The 20,166-nt window shown below is 57.7% G+C and overlaps 8 protein-coding genes across 8 annotated transcripts; 3 read left to right on the top strand and 5 right to left on the bottom strand.

Moving 5' to 3' along the window:
• Nucleotides 1-203: 203 nt before the first annotated feature.
• Nucleotides 204-998, top strand: PSEUBRA_001893 (Ribosomal protein S12/S23; the record flags this gene model as incomplete). The annotated part of the gene is made up of 3 exons (XM_016435092.1): nt 204-269; nt 514-852; nt 972-998. The coding sequence occupies 3 exons, from the start codon at nt 204-206 to the stop codon at nt 996-998; spliced, it is 432 nt and encodes a 143-aa protein (XP_016293461.1).
• Nucleotides 999-1,459: 461 nt separating this feature from the next.
• PSEUBRA_001892 (uncharacterized protein) lies at nt 1,460-3,931 on the top strand (the record flags this gene model as incomplete). The annotated part of the gene is made up of 1 exon (XM_016435085.1): nt 1,460-3,931. One exon carries the CDS (start codon nt 1,460-1,462, stop codon nt 3,929-3,931), a length of 2,472 nt encoding a protein of 823 aa, XP_016293460.1.
• Nucleotides 3,932-4,282: 351 nt separating this feature from the next.
• On the bottom strand, nt 4,283-5,725 carry PSEUBRA_001891 (Mitochondrial carrier domain protein; the record flags this gene model as incomplete). Its single annotated transcript, XM_016435075.1, has 1 exon — nt 4,283-5,725. The coding sequence occupies one exon, from the start codon at nt 5,723-5,725 to the stop codon at nt 4,283-4,285; it is 1,443 nt and encodes a 480-aa protein (XP_016293459.1).
• Nucleotides 5,726-6,663: 938 nt separating this feature from the next.
• PSEUBRA_001890 (uncharacterized protein) lies at nt 6,664-7,386 on the bottom strand (the record flags this gene model as incomplete). The annotated part of the gene is made up of 2 exons (XM_059464736.1): nt 6,664-6,768; nt 6,844-7,386. 2 exons carry the CDS (start codon nt 7,384-7,386, stop codon nt 6,664-6,666), a joined length of 648 nt encoding a protein of 215 aa, XP_059321213.1.
• Nucleotides 7,387-8,097: 711 nt separating this feature from the next.
• PSEUBRA_001889 (uncharacterized protein) lies at nt 8,098-8,898 on the bottom strand (the record flags this gene model as incomplete). The annotated part of the gene is made up of 2 exons (XM_059464735.1): nt 8,098-8,193; nt 8,272-8,898. 2 exons carry the CDS (start codon nt 8,896-8,898, stop codon nt 8,098-8,100), a joined length of 723 nt encoding a protein of 240 aa, XP_059321212.1.
• Nucleotides 8,899-10,976: 2,078 nt separating this feature from the next.
• On the top strand, nt 10,977-12,214 carry PSEUBRA_001888 (uncharacterized protein; the record flags this gene model as incomplete). The annotated part of the gene is made up of 2 exons (XM_059464734.1): nt 10,977-11,225; nt 11,822-12,214. The coding sequence occupies 2 exons, from the start codon at nt 10,977-10,979 to the stop codon at nt 12,212-12,214; spliced, it is 642 nt and encodes a 213-aa protein (XP_059321211.1).
• A 199-nt stretch (nt 12,215-12,413) lies between these two features.
• Nucleotides 12,414-13,370, bottom strand: PSEUBRA_001887 (Phosphoesterase domain protein; the record flags this gene model as incomplete). Its single annotated transcript, XM_016435079.1, has 1 exon — nt 12,414-13,370. The coding sequence occupies one exon, from the start codon at nt 13,368-13,370 to the stop codon at nt 12,414-12,416; it is 957 nt and encodes a 318-aa protein (XP_016293458.1).
• A 1,089-nt stretch (nt 13,371-14,459) lies between these two features.
• PSEUBRA_001886 (Rax2) lies at nt 14,460-19,100 on the bottom strand (the record flags this gene model as incomplete). Its single annotated transcript, XM_016435064.1, has 1 exon — nt 14,460-19,100. The coding sequence occupies one exon, from the start codon at nt 19,098-19,100 to the stop codon at nt 14,460-14,462; it is 4,641 nt and encodes a 1,546-aa protein (XP_016293457.1).
• Between the last annotated feature and the right edge of the window lie 1,066 nt (nt 19,101-20,166).

Raw genomic sequence — 20,166 nt, 5'->3', positions numbered from 1 at the left:
GGCAGCGAGGTTGCCGACCAGCCAGTGGACAAATTACACAAAGAGACTTGACACACCCAGCAGACCGACCAGCAGGCTTCGACTTTTCAACACCGCAGATTCAGATGATTTCCAGTCGTTTTTCAGCTTTGATGCGAGCATCCTTCTTACCACCAACCACGTCGCCTTGCCTCTGTTTCAACCGTCACTCCAGTTTCTTCAAGATGGCTAAGCCCCGTGGTCTCAACACAGCCCGTAAGCAGGTCTCGACCCGCCGAGACAACCGATGGGTACGTATTCGCTTCCACACAAGAGGCCGAGGACATCCAGGTCCAGATGTAGATGGAGGCGCATGTCTCGCACATGTTCACCGATAATTCTGTCCCGAGGTCATCAAGGCCGGTTCAACTGCCATGGCCCTCGCAGACAGCGTGCATCTGGATCTCGTCCTCATCTCGTCGTCTCGCATCTCCGAAACACAATTGCTGACTTTTGCATCCACCTCCCAACAACCGTCTACTTCGACACTAATAGGCCGACGCTCAGTACAAGAAGCGTGCCCTCGGCAACTTCTACAAGACCTCGCCCACCGGTGGTTCGTCCCAGGCCAAGGGCATCGTTCTCGAGAAGATCGGTGTCGAGGCCAAGCAGCCTAACTCGGCTATCCGAAAGTGTGTCCGTGTCCAGCTCATCAAGAACGGCAAGAAGGTCGCTGCCTTCGTCCCCAACGACGGTTGTCTCAACTTTGTCGACGAGAACGACGAGGTGCTCATCTCTGGTTTCGGTCGTGCCGGTAAGGCCAAGGGTGATATTCCCGGTGTTCGTTTCAAGGTCGTCAAGGTCTCCGGTGTCGGTCTCCTCGCGCTGTTCAAGGTTAGTATTCGCGTTTCCTATTGTTTATCTCCGCACTCCCTTGATCTGATCACTGATTGCCTTCCCTCCCGTCTTCTCACCTCCTTCTACTTCGCGCTCATCGCCTTTCTCGACACCAGGCCAAGAAGGAGAAGCCCCGTTCTTAAATGCTGTTCTTTGCATCCATCACCTCGCATTTCATGACCGGAGCAACTTTCACTATGGCGGGAGTGCCAGTCTAGAGCTGGTAACCCGCTCGGAAGGGCATCCCTCTCACCCGCACATCCTCACAGGCTTTGTTGCATGTACATCGTATCCTTCTATAAACCCAAAACACTCGCGCCTCTCGTAGGACACATTCTGCTGTACCGTTCGTCTGCTTTCGTCCGTGTGTGAGGATGATGTCGGTGCGACTTTGACTGGTGGCGGGGCATTTTTCACCTAGTTCCGAGAAACTGAAGCCTAACACCTTGAAATACAATTTGGCGTGCGGAAAGCCTGTTGAGTCGGACCCTTGAAAGTGGAAAGACCAACACTTGAACTGCTCAGCTTTGACCGGCCTTCGTTCCGCAATCCCACCTGCTCGCTCGCTCGCATCAGCAACGGCTGCCTCCTGCTGATCGCGACAATGTCTTCGGATGGTCCAGATGCTGCGGGGCAGAGTGTCGCCAGCGGCAGCAGCGGTCTCTCGAAGCGCGAGCAGATGCGCCTGAAGGCGCAGCAGAAGCTTCAGGATGAGGCTGGACCCTCTTCTGCCTCCAGCAGCCACACCCACAAGCGCCCGGTGGAGGTCATCGATGCACACGACGACGACGAAGAAGCGCTCGGCTCTCTCAGTCTGAGCCGTCCCAAGCGGAAGGCAGCACTCGACCGTCCGGCAACTTACAGCATCGATCCGACCGACGATTCGACCCGCCTCAAGCGTCACCCGAACAAGCTCCCCACCTCAGTAGCAAAGTATGCCGCAACTTCCGTCAACAAGACCAAAGAAGTCAGTGCGATGGTCCGCGAGCAGCAACGCAGGATCATGCGCGGTACGGACGCAGACGGCTTCTCGAGAGCAGACGAGATTGCTCGCAGCATGGAGCAGGAGCGACTCCATCGCATGGGCATTTCCTACGCGGACGAGGGCTTGAACGATCAGCGTCACAACCCTAGCGAGTCTTCTCGCTCGTCCAAGATGACCTCAGCACAGGCCTCCTCGTCTCGCCACGCGTATGGCACGAACGGCAAGGAGCAAGAGCTGACGGTGGGCGACCTGTCCCCGACCATTCCGTCTTTCTTATGGTCGTCGCAGTCCGAGGTGGCCGAGTCGGAAGGCGAGATGGATGACATCAACGATGCAACTTCAGCTAGACAGCGACTCGCTGCATCCTTCGCCGCTCTCGGTGCAGACGACGAGGAGAAGCAACACGCGCTCGACATCCTTCAGCAAGACGTCGGCCTGGGCGATAGCACCATCGCAGAAACATTGAAACAGCACATCACTTTCTATAGGGCGGGCAAGATCCTCCCTCCCAAGGTCAGCTACTTCTCGCCGACTCCCGACGTCACAAGCAAAGCTCGTAGCAAGGGCTCGACCGCATCCTCGCAGGCCTCGCCGCCATCTGTGGCCGCCGAGCTTGACTGGGACACTCGTGTTCGGCCGATCCTCCTCGCTGGCTTCCTTCCACCCTCTCTCGACCTCGACAAACGCCAAGTCCGGAGCATCCTACGTTGGCTCGCCATCTCCTTCGTCCTCGAGCGCAACGTTATGCAAAGCCAGCTCATCTCGAACCTCTTTCAGACGCTGCTCCTGGAGCGAGCGAAATCTCACTATACTCGCCAACTCGAATCCGCCATCCCCAGAGCCATGTCGGAAGTGGTGCGCCAAGTGCCACGAATTCTCATCATGATCGGCATGGACGAGCTGGTCTTCGAAGAGTGCTTTCCCGACGATCGCGAAGTGACCGACGTGCCTTGTCTCACAGTGTCGCAGCGCAGACCTGCTGATTCGTCCGAGTTGACGCAGTTCAAAAAGTACCTCACGCAGGTCGAACGCGACGACATCCTCATTAACCTCGCTCGCCTGCTCGAGATGGTTATCGACGCGGAGCCTCGTGCGATCGATATCGCGGACCATGTCTCCATCTTGGCAGGTTACGTCTCGAGTATGATCATCGCCTGTGCGGCGTCGACCAACTTTACGCTGCATCAATCCGTCGGGTCTGCGTTCAGCACCATCTTTGCCGAAGCTGCTCGCGAGGAAGGCGACACGGTGAGGAAGTTGCAGGAGGAAGTGTGTAGGAGGACGTTCACCGCCTTGGGCATGGATTCGCTCGTTGTGCGGGCGAGGGTGGTGACAGCGCTGCCCGGGGAAGGTAGAGAGGTCGGGGCGGTGAGAAGGTGGTTAGCGTGGTGCGCGCTGACCGAGCACGTCGCTCAAGCAGAAACACTTGCGGCCTCGCCCTTGCACGGGGTCGGTGGAGAGATGGTGCCGTCCTCAGATCCGATGGCGGACGACAGTGAGGAGGCCACAGACAGGAATCTCGATAAGGATCACTGGAGACGGACCAGATTCAACCCGCTTACGGTGGACATCGACATGCTCGCCCGCGCGATCGACTCGAGCGACCCAACCTCCCCCTTCTACGTCGCATCCAACGCCGCTTCTGCAGCAGCCAATTCCGCCTCGCAGGAACCGCGCACGACGGACATCGACACCCTCATCGCAGGCACGCAGCTCGTCGCCGTTGCGCTTCGCGACCTTCCTCTGCACATGTGCACCTTCTCCCCCACTCCCGACACGGAGCGGAGCACACCCACCCCGTCGCAACCGGACGGCCCGCCGCAGACACGCAAAACCTGGCCCCGTGCCCTCCGCCTCGCCCTCACACCTTTTCAATTATTCAACCCCTCCCTCGATACCAACAGGGTGGAAGCCCTGCAGGACATCATCGCTCGTCTCAACGCCACCAATAGCAGAATCAGGGACAATCGCGGGAATGTCATCCTGCAGACACTCGCGAAGGATCTGCTGCAGAGGACGGCCCATGCGCTGGAGTACCAGTTGGACATGTACGGTGGTGGGGCGAGGATGGGTGCTGGGTTCATCAGGTAGCGGAGAAACGAGGTGATACCCCAACCAATGTGAGGCGATGTGTGGGTTCGAGTGTGGCGAGTGAAGTCGGGCGACTGAGTCGCTCAAGGCTGGGGAATATGAGACGCTTGCGATGCTCGAGACGAGCTGATCATCGTGATGCGGGCACCCAATTGAGACGACCGGGACGATGCTGGTTCGAGCTTCGACTGGAGACAGCACACACTCGCACACATCTCGAGCAGCATCCCTCACACCCTCGCACCATCACGCCATCACACACACGAGACAAAGGACAATACAACGAGTTCCGAATACAATCACAACTCCCTCCATCACACCCTCCCACCCATCCCTCCCTCGGCCGCAGCCTCAGCTGAACGACCCAGCAAACATGGCAATGAGCGTAACCCACGCGCCCCTACCCAGACTCTCGATGCCCTCCTCATCGACCATCTTGTTGAAGCAATCCACGAGTCCTTCATACCGCTTGACGACGGGGGCGCCAAACTCTGCGGCGGCTTCTTGGGCCGTTTGCTCCTCGATGGGTCGCAGGGCGATGACGGGTTCCGGGGGTTCGCCGCCGCTGAACGTTGGTTGCGAGGGGAAGTTTGACGGCGCTGGGGCGGAATCAGGGGTGGTCTGGCCGAGAACGCGAGCTGATTTGCCGTTGGTGGAGGCGGGTTTGGTCGCGCCCACATCTCCGTCTTCGTCGTCCTCCTCGCCAATTGCGAAGGATGCGCGGCCAGGCAGGTCGGGAGAGGAGGGAAGAGGCTTGTCCGAGGCGCCATCGGTCGACTTGCGCGTATCCGCGTCGCGATAGGCGCCTCCTGGCTGAGCTTGGGCAGCGGCGGTGGCCTGATGCGAGTAGGGAGACGGGGCACCGTTGCCGTTGGCAGGCACGCGGGCGTACGCTCGGTGCAGCGGGTTCTGCTTTTCGGGTCGTTGGGTCGACAGTCGCACCATGGCGCACTCGAGCGGTGCAAGGACGATGACGCTGATCACATTCCACAGGATGAAGATGGGCAGACCGACCGGGCTGATCTCGAGCATGTTCGAGTTCGGGCCAGAGTAGGTAGCGTCGCCGGGACCAGCAGGTGCAGCGCCACCGAGACCGCCGAGCGAAGGCACGGTGAGCTGACGAACGATGCGCGTGGCGAGACCGATCCACATGACGTGCGCCACATTGGCGGCGAGCAGACCGGGTAAGAGGTAGAGACGCCAAGGCTGGCTGAACTCGGTGTACGACAGGAGCTCACGGAGGTTCTCGCGCGCGTTGTTGAGCGGCAGGATGCGAGGGTGGACGATGGTGCGGTAGGTGATGACGTTGAGCGGAAGCGCGGCGATCGACACGAAGAGCATGTAGAACAGGTTGGCAAAGAAGCTGAACTGGCCTGGACCCGCTGGACCGGCCTTGTAAGCGCTACCTGGCGAGCTTCCCGAAGCGCCAGAGAAGAAGATGAAGGTGAGCGAGCTGAGCGTGAAGATCTGGATGGCGACCGGGATAGAGCCCTTGTAGATGCCAGCCCAGCCCTCCAGGCGCTTTGTTCGGAGCATCATGGAGAAGACACCAGTGACGACGGGTCCAATCTTTGCTGTCGACCTGCGTTCCGAGAGGAGAAACGAAGAGAGCGCACGCGGTCCACTTGTCGACCCAGCACCATCTTCGAGGACATTGTCAAGGCTGACTGCTTTGGGAAGGTAGTTGGCTCGGAGCCGGACGATGGCACCGTTGAAGGGTTGTGAGATGAGCACCGAGATGCCGATGGAGAGAGTGATCGCTATGAGAAAGACGAGAGCGTCGAACAAGAACATGATTGAATGGAAGCGAGAGGTCCGCCCACTGCAGTCGCTTATGTGATGTGTCGTGAGTTATGAAAGACCTGGGCTCGTGGGCGGGTGTATATGCGTCACGCGGTCCTTCGTGATTGGACGGCTGAAACAAGCTCGAGCAGTAAGGTTGCGGAGAGCGGGCTTGCAGATGCGTCGATGAAACGTCCTTCAGACTTGCTGTTGAGTCGACTTCCTTTTGATGATGATGATGATGGTGGTGATGACAGTGAGAGGATGATGGCCTAGGCAAGTTGACGATGAATGGCACGGTCCAGCTGCACTCCAACACAGCCGACTCGGCAAGCGGCCCTGAGAGAGATGTTTAGCGGAAGCCGAGCGCGAACAAAGGAGAAAAACCGGGCAGCAGCCCTAGTCTCGAAAACTCCAGACTCTGGCTGAGTCGCGTTGCCGTGTGACTTGGCTGAGCTCAACACAGCGAACCCTAAAGCAAGGCCCTGGAATTTGTCACTCCGCTGTCAGCAGCTGAGTCCAACACAGACGCGCGTCCCAGAGTGTTGATCCTGTCAACATTACCACGAGTCAAGCTGATGCTTCCGATCTCGTTGCTCGATGACTTGGACAACCGCTTTCGATGACCAAGGCACTGCACTGTGTCGGAACACAGGCAAAATTCGCTGACAAGTGGTAGCGGTCCGAGTTGAAGGAGCAACTCTATTCCGGCGGTATTTCGCGACCATCATTTCACGACTTTCTCGACGAGGCCATCAGCAGTGCTGTCGGTGTCAATATATCGATGACTTCACGTTCAAATCGGACGCTCGGTGATCTGGTGCAGTTCAATTGCGTCTCGAATACACGAACGAACTTCTCTCTTAGCAGACAGACGGAAGCATCGAGGAAGAAACGAAGACAAGTTTGGGACGCGGCTTACGCAGAACTTCGGCATTGTTGTTGAATGCTTAACCGCCAATAATTTGGCGGTGCCAAATGTTAGCGTCGCCAAGATCATATTGGCGCCTCAGCCCTGAAAGCTCGTCCTCGGAGACGGGTCGAGCATCGGTGAACTGTGGACAAAGGCATCGACGCGGGTCAGTCAAAGATTGCTCTAGCTAGAACGCAGCTGTCCGTGGAGCACTCACCTTTCCGCGGCGTTGGAGAGCCTTAGCGCTCACTTCCCCTGCAACTCTGATGGCCTCTCGCAGGGTCGCTTCGTCCGCAGTCGCCTGAGGAAGGCACAGGGTCAAGAAGAAGGAGGCTTTTTCAACCTCTAGGGGCATCGGATCCTCGCCTCGAGCCTGCCTGTATTCACGGCTTGGGTAGAACCACTTCTGCATATCGACAACCACCATAGAGTACACTGCTCGAGCGTGAAGGGGAACGGTGCGCAAGAATTCCTCCTCCGTCAGAAGGATGTTGAAGTCGAACGTGCGGGCGAACTCCATGTTGATAGGGAGGGGCTGGTTGTAAATGACTGACAGAAGGTCGAAGACCCCCTCGAATCTCTGAATAAAGCTCCAGGTAGGATGATCTTTGAAGGTGTCGGAACGTGCAGGGAAAAACCACCACTCCTTGTCCCCGATTCCGATCATGCGGCTAAGCTGAAGGAGTTTGGGAACAGCCGTGGACTCAGTAGCAGTGGGGTCAATGCCGAGCGCAGCCTTGATCTTGTCAAAGTCGACCATGGTGCGAGTCGAGATGGTAGCTGGTCGAGCGTACGGAGGAGGTGAAGTGAGGGCGGGAAGGAGTGGATTACTTTCGGTCAAGTCTTTTATATCGCAGTGTGTTGCCTGCTGCGCTGCAAAAAGCTCGACAGCACTGGAACGTCCTCCGCCTTACAAGACTTCAGCTTCTTGCAAGTCGTTGACTGCTTGTGCGCCGTTGAGACGGGGGGCAGGGGCCGCTGCGCAGCTCTTGCAGGGTAGAGCTTGTGAGAATCTGCGCAGTCGACCAAAAAGAAGCGAACGGCACGGTCCACAGACAGCGCAGCGGACAAGGTTTGCATTAACTCAATCGATCTCATTTGGCGACCTATAGCAGTCTGTGCGGCTCGCTGTGCGCTATCTGCCTGACCAACGCTCTGCGCTTCAAACAGACCTCGACGACGAGTGACAGCGGCCCGATTTGCAGGAGGAAATCGTTCTCGGACCGTATTCCAAGACCTCCGTTTTGTGACTGATCTTTTGTCCAGGCGAGTTGATGTGCACGCGGGACATATCTACAACACGGTCGGCGATGAAACAAGATTGATGGTTGTGCGACATTTGCGGACAAGAACTGCTGGAGCTTCAGGTATATGGTTCTGGAGAAGAAAAGCATGTGTTGTTGGGCTGCTAGTGTGAGGCGGAGCCTCGCGGAATACTTGGGCAGACCCGCTTCTCACGTCGCTGCTCAGGCTACCAATAACGGGTATCGAGAAAGTCATAGCTCCTGTCCAGAAGAGGGGACAACCAGAGGCGCTCTACCGAGCTGAGCCGCCATGTTTCAGCAAACTGCGGAACGACAGAGGGTTGCGTAGGTCAGTCATATTGTTGATCGACACAGAGAACAGCCGGTGGCTGGTGACGTACCTTTGCTTGCCGCTTCAAAGCAGCGCCTAGAACCTCGCCGCAAGCTTTGTATACCTTGAGCATGACTGCGTTGTCTGGATTCGGTCCCGCCAGCTTGTGGCTCAGCATGAAGAAGATCATAGCCTTCTCGACCTCCGGCGACAGTCCACCAGCGAGCCCAGTTGATAGAAGGGCTCGTTTGCAGTAGAAATGCTTGATACCGTCGATGGTGATCTGATCGTATCCGGGAAAGCCCTTCCTTCCGCTGCGCACCATCTGCTCTTCCGTCAAGAGAAGTCGAGATAGGAACGGGAATAAACCTCTGAGCTTGTCCTCAATCTGCGTACTCCAGGGGACTACCATCAAATTTCCCCAGGTGGCTGCCATGGCATCGAACATCCTTTCGTAGGACTCCATCTCTGATCCGATGAAGTGCATCGCGGACGGTCTTGCGCGTGCTGGAACGCAAAATGCCGTGCCGTCAGCAAGAATAGGCTGAAAGACGGGACGGCCCGGTCCCTCAGACTCAGCAAAGTCGATACCGATTGCGGCCTTGATCTCGTCGAAATCCAACCGACCGCTGATTGCGGGCCCTTCCGTTGCAGAAGCCAGGCCGAACACGAACTTGATCTTGTCCCAGATGGTCATGATGTTGGCGGTGAGGACTTCTTGTTGTCGAGAAGAATATGCGATGTGGTTGGGCGAAAGAAACGATCTTGAAAGCGTTCAGCCTGCTCGAGTGCTTCCTGACCTGCGCAAAAGTAACACCGATGGCTGTGCGGTTCTTGCAGCCGCAGAGCTGGTCAGAGTCTGGTCAGTCGACCAACGGGAACCGAATTGCCAGCGCAGCGGACAAGGTTTGCATCAACTCAATCGATCTCATTTGAGCGGCAAGACAGCTTTTCCTGTGATTCGCTGAGCATTCTGTTCGATCAACGCTTTGTGCAGCCGAAATAAGGTTGAGTTGCGAGCTGCGGTCTTTCAATCGTCACGCGTAGAATCTCTGAGCTCTGCGTTCATGCACACCCCTCAGCGCATCTGTCCCGTCTCACACTTACAGTCGTGACGGTGCATGGAAGCTTATCGACAGCGCAGCTTGACTTGCAGAGATTAGCTCGAAACCATGCCTGTCCCACCGCGAGCTCTCGGTCTTGTCGCCGACCGCGATGGAGAGCTCTCCGTCGAGCGGCGGAGATCAGCTCTCTGACACATCGGCAGTTTCTCAGTCTCGTCGAAGTGATGAGGGTGTGATGGACAGTTGCTCCGCTTTCACACGGGTCAAAGCTTATTTCTGCTGAGCGTGATTGGACATTTGATGGGACAGCTTCCTATCAGAACGAGTTGGACAGTTGAAGGCCTTTCGCGCGTTACACAAACGAGCTCGAGACTTCTGCTCCAGCTCGTCACGAGCGGACCTCTATCATGCGAAGCAGGAAACCGAGCAGTGCGGAAGACACGATCGCTCACGAGCGGGAAGGAGATCAATCGTCATGAGCGGAGCGTCCGACGGTCTATAAACGAACTGAGCCTCTCCCCAAAAGGCATATAAGCAGCCTCCGTAGCTCGAACTCCCTTCGTCCCTTCCATCATCATCGCTCTTCAGAACAACCTTTCCCGTCTCCTTCCTTCGAGGACAGACCTCCAATCGAGTCAAAGCCGCTTTCAAGCCACGTCGTAGCCAGCGCAAGCGAAAACATAAAGGCAAGACCTCCTACAATTCTGTCCGCTTTCCTCTCACATTCGCCCATCCTCCCCATCCTCGACTCCTTCCTCATGACATCGAGCTCACAACACTTTTGCGTCAATTTCATATCGAGCGCGGACGGACGCGAGTTGCTCCTGAACAAGGTGACCGAGACCCTCGAGAAGGCTGGCTTCCGCATTGTTCTCGTCAAGATGCCTGCCTTTAGGCCTCTCCCAGAGCCCAACGGGGCCTGCAAGCTCGAAGTCATCTTCACTTTCGTCGAAGACCCGTTCTTCAAGATTGGGGATGAGCTCTCTGTCTACCGCGGTTTCCAGTGCTTTCATGCCTTGACGCATGACGAACACTGTGCACTCGAGGCCGAAGTGCAAAATGCCGAGGAAGACAAGTAATCAGCCCCTCTCATCACCTCCGCATCAACGCTCTTGATGTTGTCGGAGGGCTCGATAGCCTCACCATTCCCATGTTCACTTCCACGTCGTTCGTCTCTCCCCATGTATCGTGTCACTGTGCGGCCCGGGCCTCCTCTCGACGAAGTTCTCCTCGCGGTACATGACACCTCGTGTCAGACGCTTTCCTGTCCGCAATCTCTCCTCTCATCTCACAACTCCTCGCAACTCATGTCTCCACAGGCTCTCGCACCCAAATCAGCATCGCAATCCATTTCATCTCACCTCACTTCTCGCATCGCAGTTTGTGTGCTTTCGTTGTATCGTATGTGCTCTGAGAAGTACCCGTCTGCCTCACATTTCTCGTTGAAGGTTCGAAAGATGCTGCTCAATGAAGTCGATGAGCACAAAGCTTTGTGAGTCCCCGTTTCTGCGCAGGCGCAAAGCTGCGCAGGATTCAAGGACCGCAGGCGGAACAAATGAAGGCGATGTCGCCTTTCCCTCGCATGCGCAGCTCGTAATGCTTGCTCGAGTCGGCGCAGCATCGCTCTGCCGTCAGCTGAGCGGGGGTACATAAGGCTGGAGGCACAGAACGAACTTAACCGCACCCCTCGTCCATCCTCTACTTACCCACCATGTCGAAGACCAAGCCCTACTTTCACGCGACCTTCCTCACGACGGTGGAGAGCAGCGGCCATCTGCTGTACGACGTGCGGCGTCTGATTGAGCAGCAAGGCTTTTTCGTCGCATTCGTAGACTTTCCTGCCGTTTCCCCTGGCTGGCAGGACGGACACGATTTCACGTTTAGCGTTACCTACACGCGGGTCGATCTGCCGCCCGAACGCATCGAAGAGGCGTTCAACCTCTTTGGAGGCCAGCCGAAGGTGAGCGTCTTGACGCACGAGGAACATCGGGCCAACCTAGCCCGGTGGTAGAACGGTTCGAAGCGAACAGGATGCGAGGCTCCAGATCCTAAATGACACTCCATACAGCACGTGGCTTCGTCCTTGCCGTCCTCATCTTCGCCCTCGCCATGTAGCCTCGCAACTCACTTCTACTCCTGTCCTCGCAAAGAATCAAATGGACTTGGTCCATTTCTACCTCTCCTCGCCCGATCGCAAAGTTCATTACACGAGCTCGACCCATCTTGAACGAATTTGTGAGGACAGCGCAAATGAGATGAAATGCTCGGAAGAAAAAGTGCTGCAATTCAGCCCATCCTTTTCACTGCGCCGATATGAAGCCTTGCTTGCAATGAGCAGGCGAGATCGCAGCTGGGAGATCCCACCCTTCTCCGCTGATCGCTTTCAATTCGCGGGCCGCTGCGTGAGCGGAGTCGCACTGATAGGCTGAGAACCCTGGCCTCGAGAGGACCGAGGAACTCCGAACTTGACTATATAAGGTCGCTCTGGAGAAAAATCCTGAGATGGGATCTCCTCTCATCAATCCTGACATGCCTTTGCTCGTCCGTTTCGCCCAGATGTCGGACTACAAGCCCGACTTTGTCGCCGAGTTCGAGACGACGGTGGAGTCGTGCGAGCTGTTGCACTCAAAAGTCGTCGAGCTGATCGAGAAGGCTGGCTTCCGCATCGTTTCCGCCGAAATGCCCGAGATTGATTCGGACGACGACGACGACGACGAGGTGGACTTCGAAGTGACCTTCACGCACGCCCACGATCCACTCGGGAACCTCCGCAAGGAATTGGACCTCTTCAAGGCGTTCGACAACCTCAGGGTCATCACGCACGAGGAGCACAAGGCTACATTAGTCAAACCTCGAAAGACCTCCACCAATCCGACGCCGAGCAAGACGGTGTTCACGCCGATCCAAACGGACAAGACCCCAAACAAAGCGACCGAGAAGAAAAAGTGACGGCCGCTCCAAGGCTAGCCTCGAGGCCACCAAAGTCCATTTCCTCGTGCCGTCAAAGTCTTGACTTTCGCCGCTCAGAATCGTGTGTCACCCTTGTCTGTTCGTGCTCCGCAGTGCTACCGTCCAATCAATCCCATGCATTCCCCACTCCCGTCACACATCACACCGTCTGCTTGCGTTCGTTCTCCATTCGCTTGTGCTACAAGAAGTACTCTACAGCCTCATGCTTGCCATTTGCCGTGGGCCCACCGTTGAGATTATGCTGATTCGGACCGTCCCTCTCGTTCTCCGGTGCCGCCTCGAAGGTATTAAAGTGTTTCCTGCCTCCCGGAAACACCTCTAGGATACTGGCCATGTTTCCGCACCTGTAACAGTAATTTGGGGCTGACCAAACCGTGGACAACCGATCATCGTAAAGCACACTAAACCCTTCCATGCACAACTGGTGTGCCCGTAGAATGTGGTTCATGTTATTCCTATGGAGGAAGTGTTTCACCACGCTGGCGCCGAAGGTGTATCCTGCGCCACGAGGCGAGATGGCGAATTCCTCCTTATCCGGATCCGGGTCGGACCAGACGAGGTCTGCCATGGGTCCTTCGTGCGGGATCTCGCGGAATCGATCAATCACCTTGACCTGATCCACGTAGTGTATGCTTGGACTCAACCCACCGTGGACGCAGAAGATCTGGTCGTCAATCACAACGCTGAGCGTGAGGAAATCGAACATATCCGTAAAGTAGGTCCAGACGTTGGCGCTGCCGTACTTGCGCTGACACTCGGTGTAGAAGCCATAGGTCTGCGTCACCGCCCGCGACTCGTGATTCCCGCGGATGAGCTGGACTCGATCCGGATAGCGAAGCTTCAGACACGTGAGCAGGGAGATGGTCTCGACGGAAAAGAGACCTCGATCCACATAGTCGCCTAAGAAGAGGTAGTTCGTGTGCGGCGCATAGCCACCGATGCGGAAGATCTCGATCAGGTCGTAGAATTGACCGTGGATGTCACCGACGACGGTGACGGGTGCGGAGATGTGGACGACGTTGGATTCGCGCATCAGGATCTCCTTTGTCTTTTCGCAGATCTCTTTGAGTAAAGCCTCGCCGAGAAGCTGCTTCTTGAGCAACGTCGCGATGCACGCGTCGAGGTCGAACGCCATGCTGGCTGCGTGTGAAGGCGACCGAGCTCCTGAGCCGTGTCGCTAGTTGAGATTGTCGTAGAGGATGAGGGTACTGAAGAGGGCGGTGCAGAGGCGGATCCCGCCCGTGCGTTGGCTGGCGAGCGAAGCGCTAGTTGCTGACAGCCGTGTATCGAAGCGGACAGCAGTGCGGGACGGCTATCGCGTGCGGTGACCGCTGCCTATCGAAGATGCGGGGAGGAACGATGCTGAAGCAGATGGAGTTCGCCGAGTCGTGATGCTGAAGTGCCGCAAGAGCTGTTGCCGCGGCCTGGCCGTATCCTACAAGTGCTGCTCGTTCTTCTTCTGCCGTCGAAGGCGTGTGTCTGATGCTGCTATCCTGGTTTCTGGGTATCGTGAATAGCAGTGGAAGACTTTTGTGACTTGCTCCAGGCAGGCGTAATGCTGAGTCGTGAGTTGGCAAGAAGCTGATCGAGAGACGAGTCGATGCTGAGTCAAAGTTGGCCACCGTTGGCGTGCAGATGTTGTGCGTACGTGAAGGAGCGTCTGGCTGCAAAGGTTGAACAGTCGAGTACGGCAGCCCTTGACGATGCGGAAAGCTGGAAACTGAAAGCTCCGCCCCTCGATACAGCTGGTCCGTACTAATGATGGTGGTCGGTGGAACGATGGTGCAAGTCGATGAGGATGGGATGCATGTGCGTGAGTGTGGAGTGTCCAACTCAGATCTTCGGACCACGCCAAAATCGGATCCCGAGCTTTTTCTGCCCGATCTGGAATGTTACGCCGCGGCTCACGACGGCCTTTGACGTGGCCCTCGCCATGCTCGCCCATCCTCCCCGAACAGCCTCACGTCACGACTCTGACGCTAACAATGACGCTGAGGATACGGATGACAGCTTGCGATGAAGCTCTGGATTACGAAAGACCATATGAAGCAAAACGACGCACAAATGAAAGTGAATGCAAACGAAAAGAGACAGTGAAAGAAAAGAGTGTGTATGTTGTTGCGTCGATCTGCGCTTGAGTGAGGGTGTTCCATGCGGGAGTGCACAGAACGGGTATGTTGAAGGTCCTCTTCGAGAGGTGCCTCGTTTTGCTGCTAGCCGGTGATCACATCACATAGGCGCTCGGCACGACACCGGTCTGACCCTGCGCGTTCCTTGCCAGCCACCAATGACGGTCCTGATCGTCCAAGATCTCGATCGGCTCGCCTGACACCAGCTTGAGCTCGGATTCGTGATTGGGCGCAAAGTCGTACCGCGCGTGCGCTGGGATCCCCTCCATGGGCGAGTCGTCCTCGTCGCCGTGCAAAGCCGGTGCTGCCGCCGCACCGCTGACGCCCATCATGCTCATGCCCAACCCAGCTTCGGCGTCCGAGACTCCGTCGTCGTCGGCAGGATACTGCCGTTGGGCGCTCGGTCCGCTGCGGCTAGCATCGCCATGGTAGCTCGACGGGGACAGCTCGTCGGTGGTGTCGTACTGCTGCGAGTCCCTTCGACGATGAGCGGCTGCCAGAGCGGTAGCGCCACCAGCACCAGCGGCGGCACCCATCCCGGCAGCCGCACCGCCATGTTCGCCGAGCATAGCATTCTCGGTCGCCGCATTGAGCGTCGCCAACAAGCTGGACGGGCGCTTCTTCTCGCCCAGACCCAGCGTCTCATCGCTTGCCGAGAGGGGCACGGCCATGTCGCGTGGTTCTGGCCGTCTTCTCGCTACGGCCCAGATGAGACCGAGCAGCACGAGCAGAAAGACAATGCCGAGTCCGATGGCGATCGAGATGAGGATCACCAGCCCCACGGCAAGATGGTGCAGGTTCGGGAAGCGCAGCACCTCGGTCGATCGGGTGAAGGCGCGCACGATCCCAGACGAGCCATCCAGGTTGGTGGCGAGCAAGAACGGCGAGTAGCTCTGACCGTCGAAGAAGACGCTCGAGATGTCGCCGTAGTCTTGCGTCGTCAATGCTCCGCTGACCACGAGCAGTCGGTTGTCTTCCAGGATGGGATTGCTGGGATGGGCTCGCGAGATGGGCACAAAGGTCAACTGCGAGATGCCCGTGTCCGACAAGAACTGGCCCGAGCCGACGGCCGTATACTGCGTTCCATCCCATCGGACCAGATACGGGCCGCTTCCGTCCGCCGTGCGACCCGCGGCAAAGATGGCGTTGGCGTTGAGGTCGTCGACGCTGACAGCCGTAGCAGGACCTGGGATTTGATTCGAGCCGCTGCCGACCGTGCCCAAGGCGGTCCAGGTCTGCGTGTCAAAGTTGTAGCTGGCGAGCGAAGCCTGTGCTCCGTTGACCGTCAAGGAACCTGCGAGGATGAGTTGGTTCGCTTTGTTGCCGGCGTAGTCGATCGCCGAGATCTCGCCGCTAAGACCAGCGCCCAAGGGACTCCAGCGCATGCCGTCGCTGTCCCAAAGGCAGACGTTGAGGCATGGCAGGGATCCGGCGGATGCGAAGCTGCCAGACACGATGAGCTGCGTCGAGTCTGGGCGGTGGTTGATCGCCGTCACGGAAAGAACTTGACGGGAGGTGGCCGAGAGAGGTGCGCTGTTGGTGAGCCAGCTTGCCTTTTTCAAGTCGTAGGCCTCGAAGCCGCCATCTCCGCCGACGTAGAGCATGTCCGAGTCGACGAACAAGGAGCGGACGACCGTGATGGCCTGCTGGTTCGCAGTGATCGGTTGTGCAGGGAAGGCTGTTGCGGTGCTGGTGGAATCGTCGTAGAAAGCGAGGTTGCGGATGCCAGCGGTAGTGGTAAAGTTGCCTCCGAGAATGTTGACGAACGAGCCGTCGTCGCGTTGCCAAAAGGCACTGGCGAGCACCTCATTCTGACCGTCTGACGTGAGCGAGGCAGGCAGCATGATGGGGGCGCGCTTGGTCAGGGATGACGCTTGCGATGAGGGCTTCTCGAATCGGCGACCACTCGAAGGCGACCTTGCGAGCAGCGAGCGCAACTTGGCGCCCAAGCCAGAGGAAGCGCGTTCTTGGTCCTCGCTTCTCTTCTCGGCTTGTCGTCGCTGCTGCTGGTGCTGCTGCGGCTGCTGTGACCGAACGCCGTTGACAATGAACCTCCGCGAAAGGCTTGCGGACGACGAGGCGGACGCGGAGGAGCCCGATTGCGATGCGAACTGGAAATTGAGTGATTCGATTGTAGGCAGATCGCCGGACTGAGCAGGTGCCTGAAGCTGCGCAGCGCCCGAGGCAGACTGGAGGCTCAGTGCGCGGACGCTGCCAGCCAGGAAGCCCTGCTGATTGCTGTCGGCGTAGTTCGCAAAGGCAGCCGTCATTTCGGCGGCGACAAAGCTGGACTGCGTCTGCCATCCGTTGGCGGTGGCGTTCCAAACAGCGTACCCACCGCTCTGGCCAGTCCCGTTGACGGTCGCAAAGGATCCGGCAATCAGGAGGGCATCGGGGCCGAGCGCGTAGAGGTCAGTGACGGCGCCGTCGGGACCTCCGCCGAGCGCAGTCCAAGCATTGTTGTCCGGATCGTAGCGAGCAATGTACGAGACGGTGACCGCGCTGTCGGCCGTGCTGGTGAAGCTGCCGCCGACGTAAAGCGCATTGCCGAGGCTAGCAAGGGCCTCGACAGGACCATTGAGACCGCCATTCGCGATCTCGATGGGTGTCCTGCCCGTCGAATCGGATGAGAAGCCAGCCACATTGGCGAAGCTGACGTTGCCGGTCGATGTGAACGAGCCACCGACAAAGGTGCGGGACCCGACCGAGGCAATGGCGGAGACGGCGGTGTCGCTGGCATTGCTGCGCACGCCGTTCGAGTAGAGCGTTGCTGCAAAGGTGTCGATGTCGGTCATGGTGGTATTGGGCAGCGTGCCAGTGCCGTTGCTCTGAAGGGCGGTGACGGCAGAATCGAAGAGGTTGTACTCGAGCACGCCGAAACCGCTGGCTCGCGCCATCTGGAGCGTCTCGTTGCTGTTGAGCAGCAGAAAGCTCACCTTGTCGGCGATGACGGTAAAGTCGCCGCCGTCCGAGGGCGCCGGTGCATCGGACGGGATGGACAGCACGACGGTGGGCTGAAACCCTTCGGCGACCTTGTTGACCTCGCCACTGTAGATCTGAACGGTCCGGTCGTTCTCATTCGTCTGCGAGACGCGCGTCAGATTGCCCTGAGATCCTTCGACGGCAAAGACGTTGGCTTGGACATCGGTGCGCTGGCCACACTGTCCGCTGGCTCTGCATCCGGGGACAAACATGTTGACCGTGTAGTTGCCATTGACCGGGATGTCGACGGCGAAGGTGACGGTGGCTGATGATGAAGCAGATTGCAGGTTGCTGTACGAGTCTGTGTAGGCGAGTACGGGCTCCGTTGTGCCAGCGAGCGTGTTGATCGTGCTTGGGTACCAGCCGCCTTGGTTTGTGGCCGAAGAGTCGGTGCCGCTGACGCCGCTCTGATCCGAGCTGCAGCCGCCGCGGTTGAGTGCATTGTAGGCGTACGCCCATCCACCCTCGGAAAGGAGTTCGAGGACGTGAAGACCGGCACCAGCGCCGTAGTACTCGGTGGCGGTGAATTGAATGCCGGTGAGCTCTTTGACGCCGCCAGGTGCGTTGTTGGCGGGTGTGTCTGCGATCAAGAAGTCTTGGTAGGGGAGCGCTGCATCGTGGGCAAGAGTGCAGTTGGTGGTGCATGTGACATTCTGATTGGTAGCCGGGTCGAGGTAGATAAGCTCGAGCTCGGTGTTGTCGGGGATCGAGACGATGCCAAAGGTGCGCGTGCCACGTCCGTCAACGAAGGTATTGCCGAGCCGAATGGCGCGCACATTGAGAGCGCGGAACGCACGAGCAGTGAGTCGGCCATCGACACCATCCTCGAAAAGATACGAGTTGCCGCTTCCGTCTGCACCTTGCGGGCACAGGATCTGAGCTGGGTTGTCGTAGCCAGCGCTTTTGGAGCTGGGCCCACCGACGAATTCGACTTGCCCAAGAGAGAGGGGAGTGAGGGCGGCTGTGAGGGGAGATGCCGAGGTGTTGGTACCGGAGGGGATGCCATTGGCGCCTGCCGAGGCGAAACGGGTGTCGAAGCTGCCTCCGAACCGTACCAGCGACGCGTTGCCTCCGGCTGTGATGGTGTTGACCGTGCCGTCGAGGCCGCCAAAGCTGACCGGATTCCATGCCGAGGCGGAAACGTCCCATTGCGCTACATTGCCAAGATATCGATCGGTCTTGCCATCGACGGGGCCGGAAAAGGAGCCGCCGACGATGAGCTGCTGTTGGTCGTTGTCACAGTAGAGAGCCTGTACAGTGCCGTCCAGGCCACCGGCCATGCTGTCAAAAGCTTTGGTGGTGGGGTTGTAGGATGCAATGTTGCTGACCGCGGTGCCGCCTATTGAGAAAAAGTTGCCAGCAACAAAGACGGTATTAGGCGAGGACTGCATCTGGCAGATTGCGTGGATGGTGCCGCCCTCTTCGGTGGCACTGATGAAGGAGACGGTGCCATTGCTGGCGCGAGAGAGGAGAGAGGATGCAGCTGGATCATAGGTGGCGTTGGGAGTGGTGGAGGAGCCGGTTTGATTCCATAGCTGGATGCCAGCAAAGGAGCCGGCGATGCTGACAGCGCCGAGAAGATCAAAGTCGATGCTGGGGAAGTTGGAGATGGATGCCGATGCCAGTGGTAGCGCTGCGGTGAGAAGAAGGGCGGATTTAGAGACTGCTCTGGCCAGCGTGGATGTGGACGGTCGAGTATGCGAGCGATGGGTATATGATATGCTCGCCGAGGCGGCGAAAGATTGTGCGACCATGGCAGTTGCTGCCGCGGCCTGCACAGGATACGGTCGGGAAGGTGGATACTGTGCGGACAAGCGTGATGTCAGCTCGACGCGCTTGAAGGCGGAGCGAGGATGGACGAGGGTCGACGAGCCAATCAAAGCATCCCAGTCGGCGTACGATCGGTGTGAAGGGCGATGTTTGCGAGAGCCAGTAGCCTATGGATGGGTGTTTGATCGCTGGTTGGAAGAGCAAACGAGTGTGATGGATTTCAACAACGTCGAACTTCGAATGGAGGATGGCGAAGTGTTGTGGGATGAAGGGTTTGGGGCGCTGATGAATGCAAATTGGTACGACAGAAGAGAAGACGGCTGAATCGATAGCGCAGCCGTCCAGCCTGCTTTGAGACAAAAAGAATCTGTTGTCGGATGGACAGAGCAGCCTGATGAATAGGATGAGTGGTGGGTCAAAAGTGAGGTGCCCGATGAAATGGTGTCGGAGAGGTGAAACGAAGATGATGATGATGGTGAGAGCCAAGTTGATCGACCAGAGCTAAGTTGAAAACCTCAAAGCCAGCCGAATAGAGTCGCAGGGCTGAAAAAGACACACACACACACGCAACAGCTTTGGGCCCTGACGCGACGCAGCTCTTTTTGGCACGCTTCAGCTTTGTTGGCTAAACAAACCCAGTTCGGCTTGTTGGATTCAAGTCACTCAGTGTAAGGCAGCTGCAGGATCGGATAGGCCGTCCGAGTCTCGTCTCTTCCGATGCTACGCTTGTCAGCTCTTCTTCGGGTTGGACCGATTCAATCTCGATGCGACGCAAGCTGCAAGCCAACTAAGCGACGATCAGCGTCACACGAAAGTGCGTTGCAACTTTGCAGCCGTTGTACGCAAATGAAGTCGGCTCTTTGCCTTTGTCTCATTGTGAGTGAGCGGCGCTGAGATGAGCAGAGTGGGCGCACATCGTTTGTCTATGCATCTCTCACCGTCCCACAAGACAAAGGAGTGGCCTTTGAGCGAAGGGCGCACGTTGATAGGAGCAGGGCACGCTCTCGACCCGCGCTCGCCTCATGCAGGCGTCATTGCAGGCAGGTTTTG

This window comes from Kalmanozyma brasiliensis, assembly GCF_000497045.1.
Source record: "Kalmanozyma brasiliensis GHG001 unplaced genomic scaffold PSEUBRA_SCAF16, whole genome shotgun sequence".
In the NCBI taxonomy this organism is placed as follows: domain Eukaryota; kingdom Fungi; phylum Basidiomycota; class Ustilaginomycetes; order Ustilaginales; genus Kalmanozyma; species Kalmanozyma brasiliensis.
The sequence above is the reverse complement of the archived record's forward strand: the minus strand, read 5'-3'. Positions and strand labels throughout refer to the sequence as shown.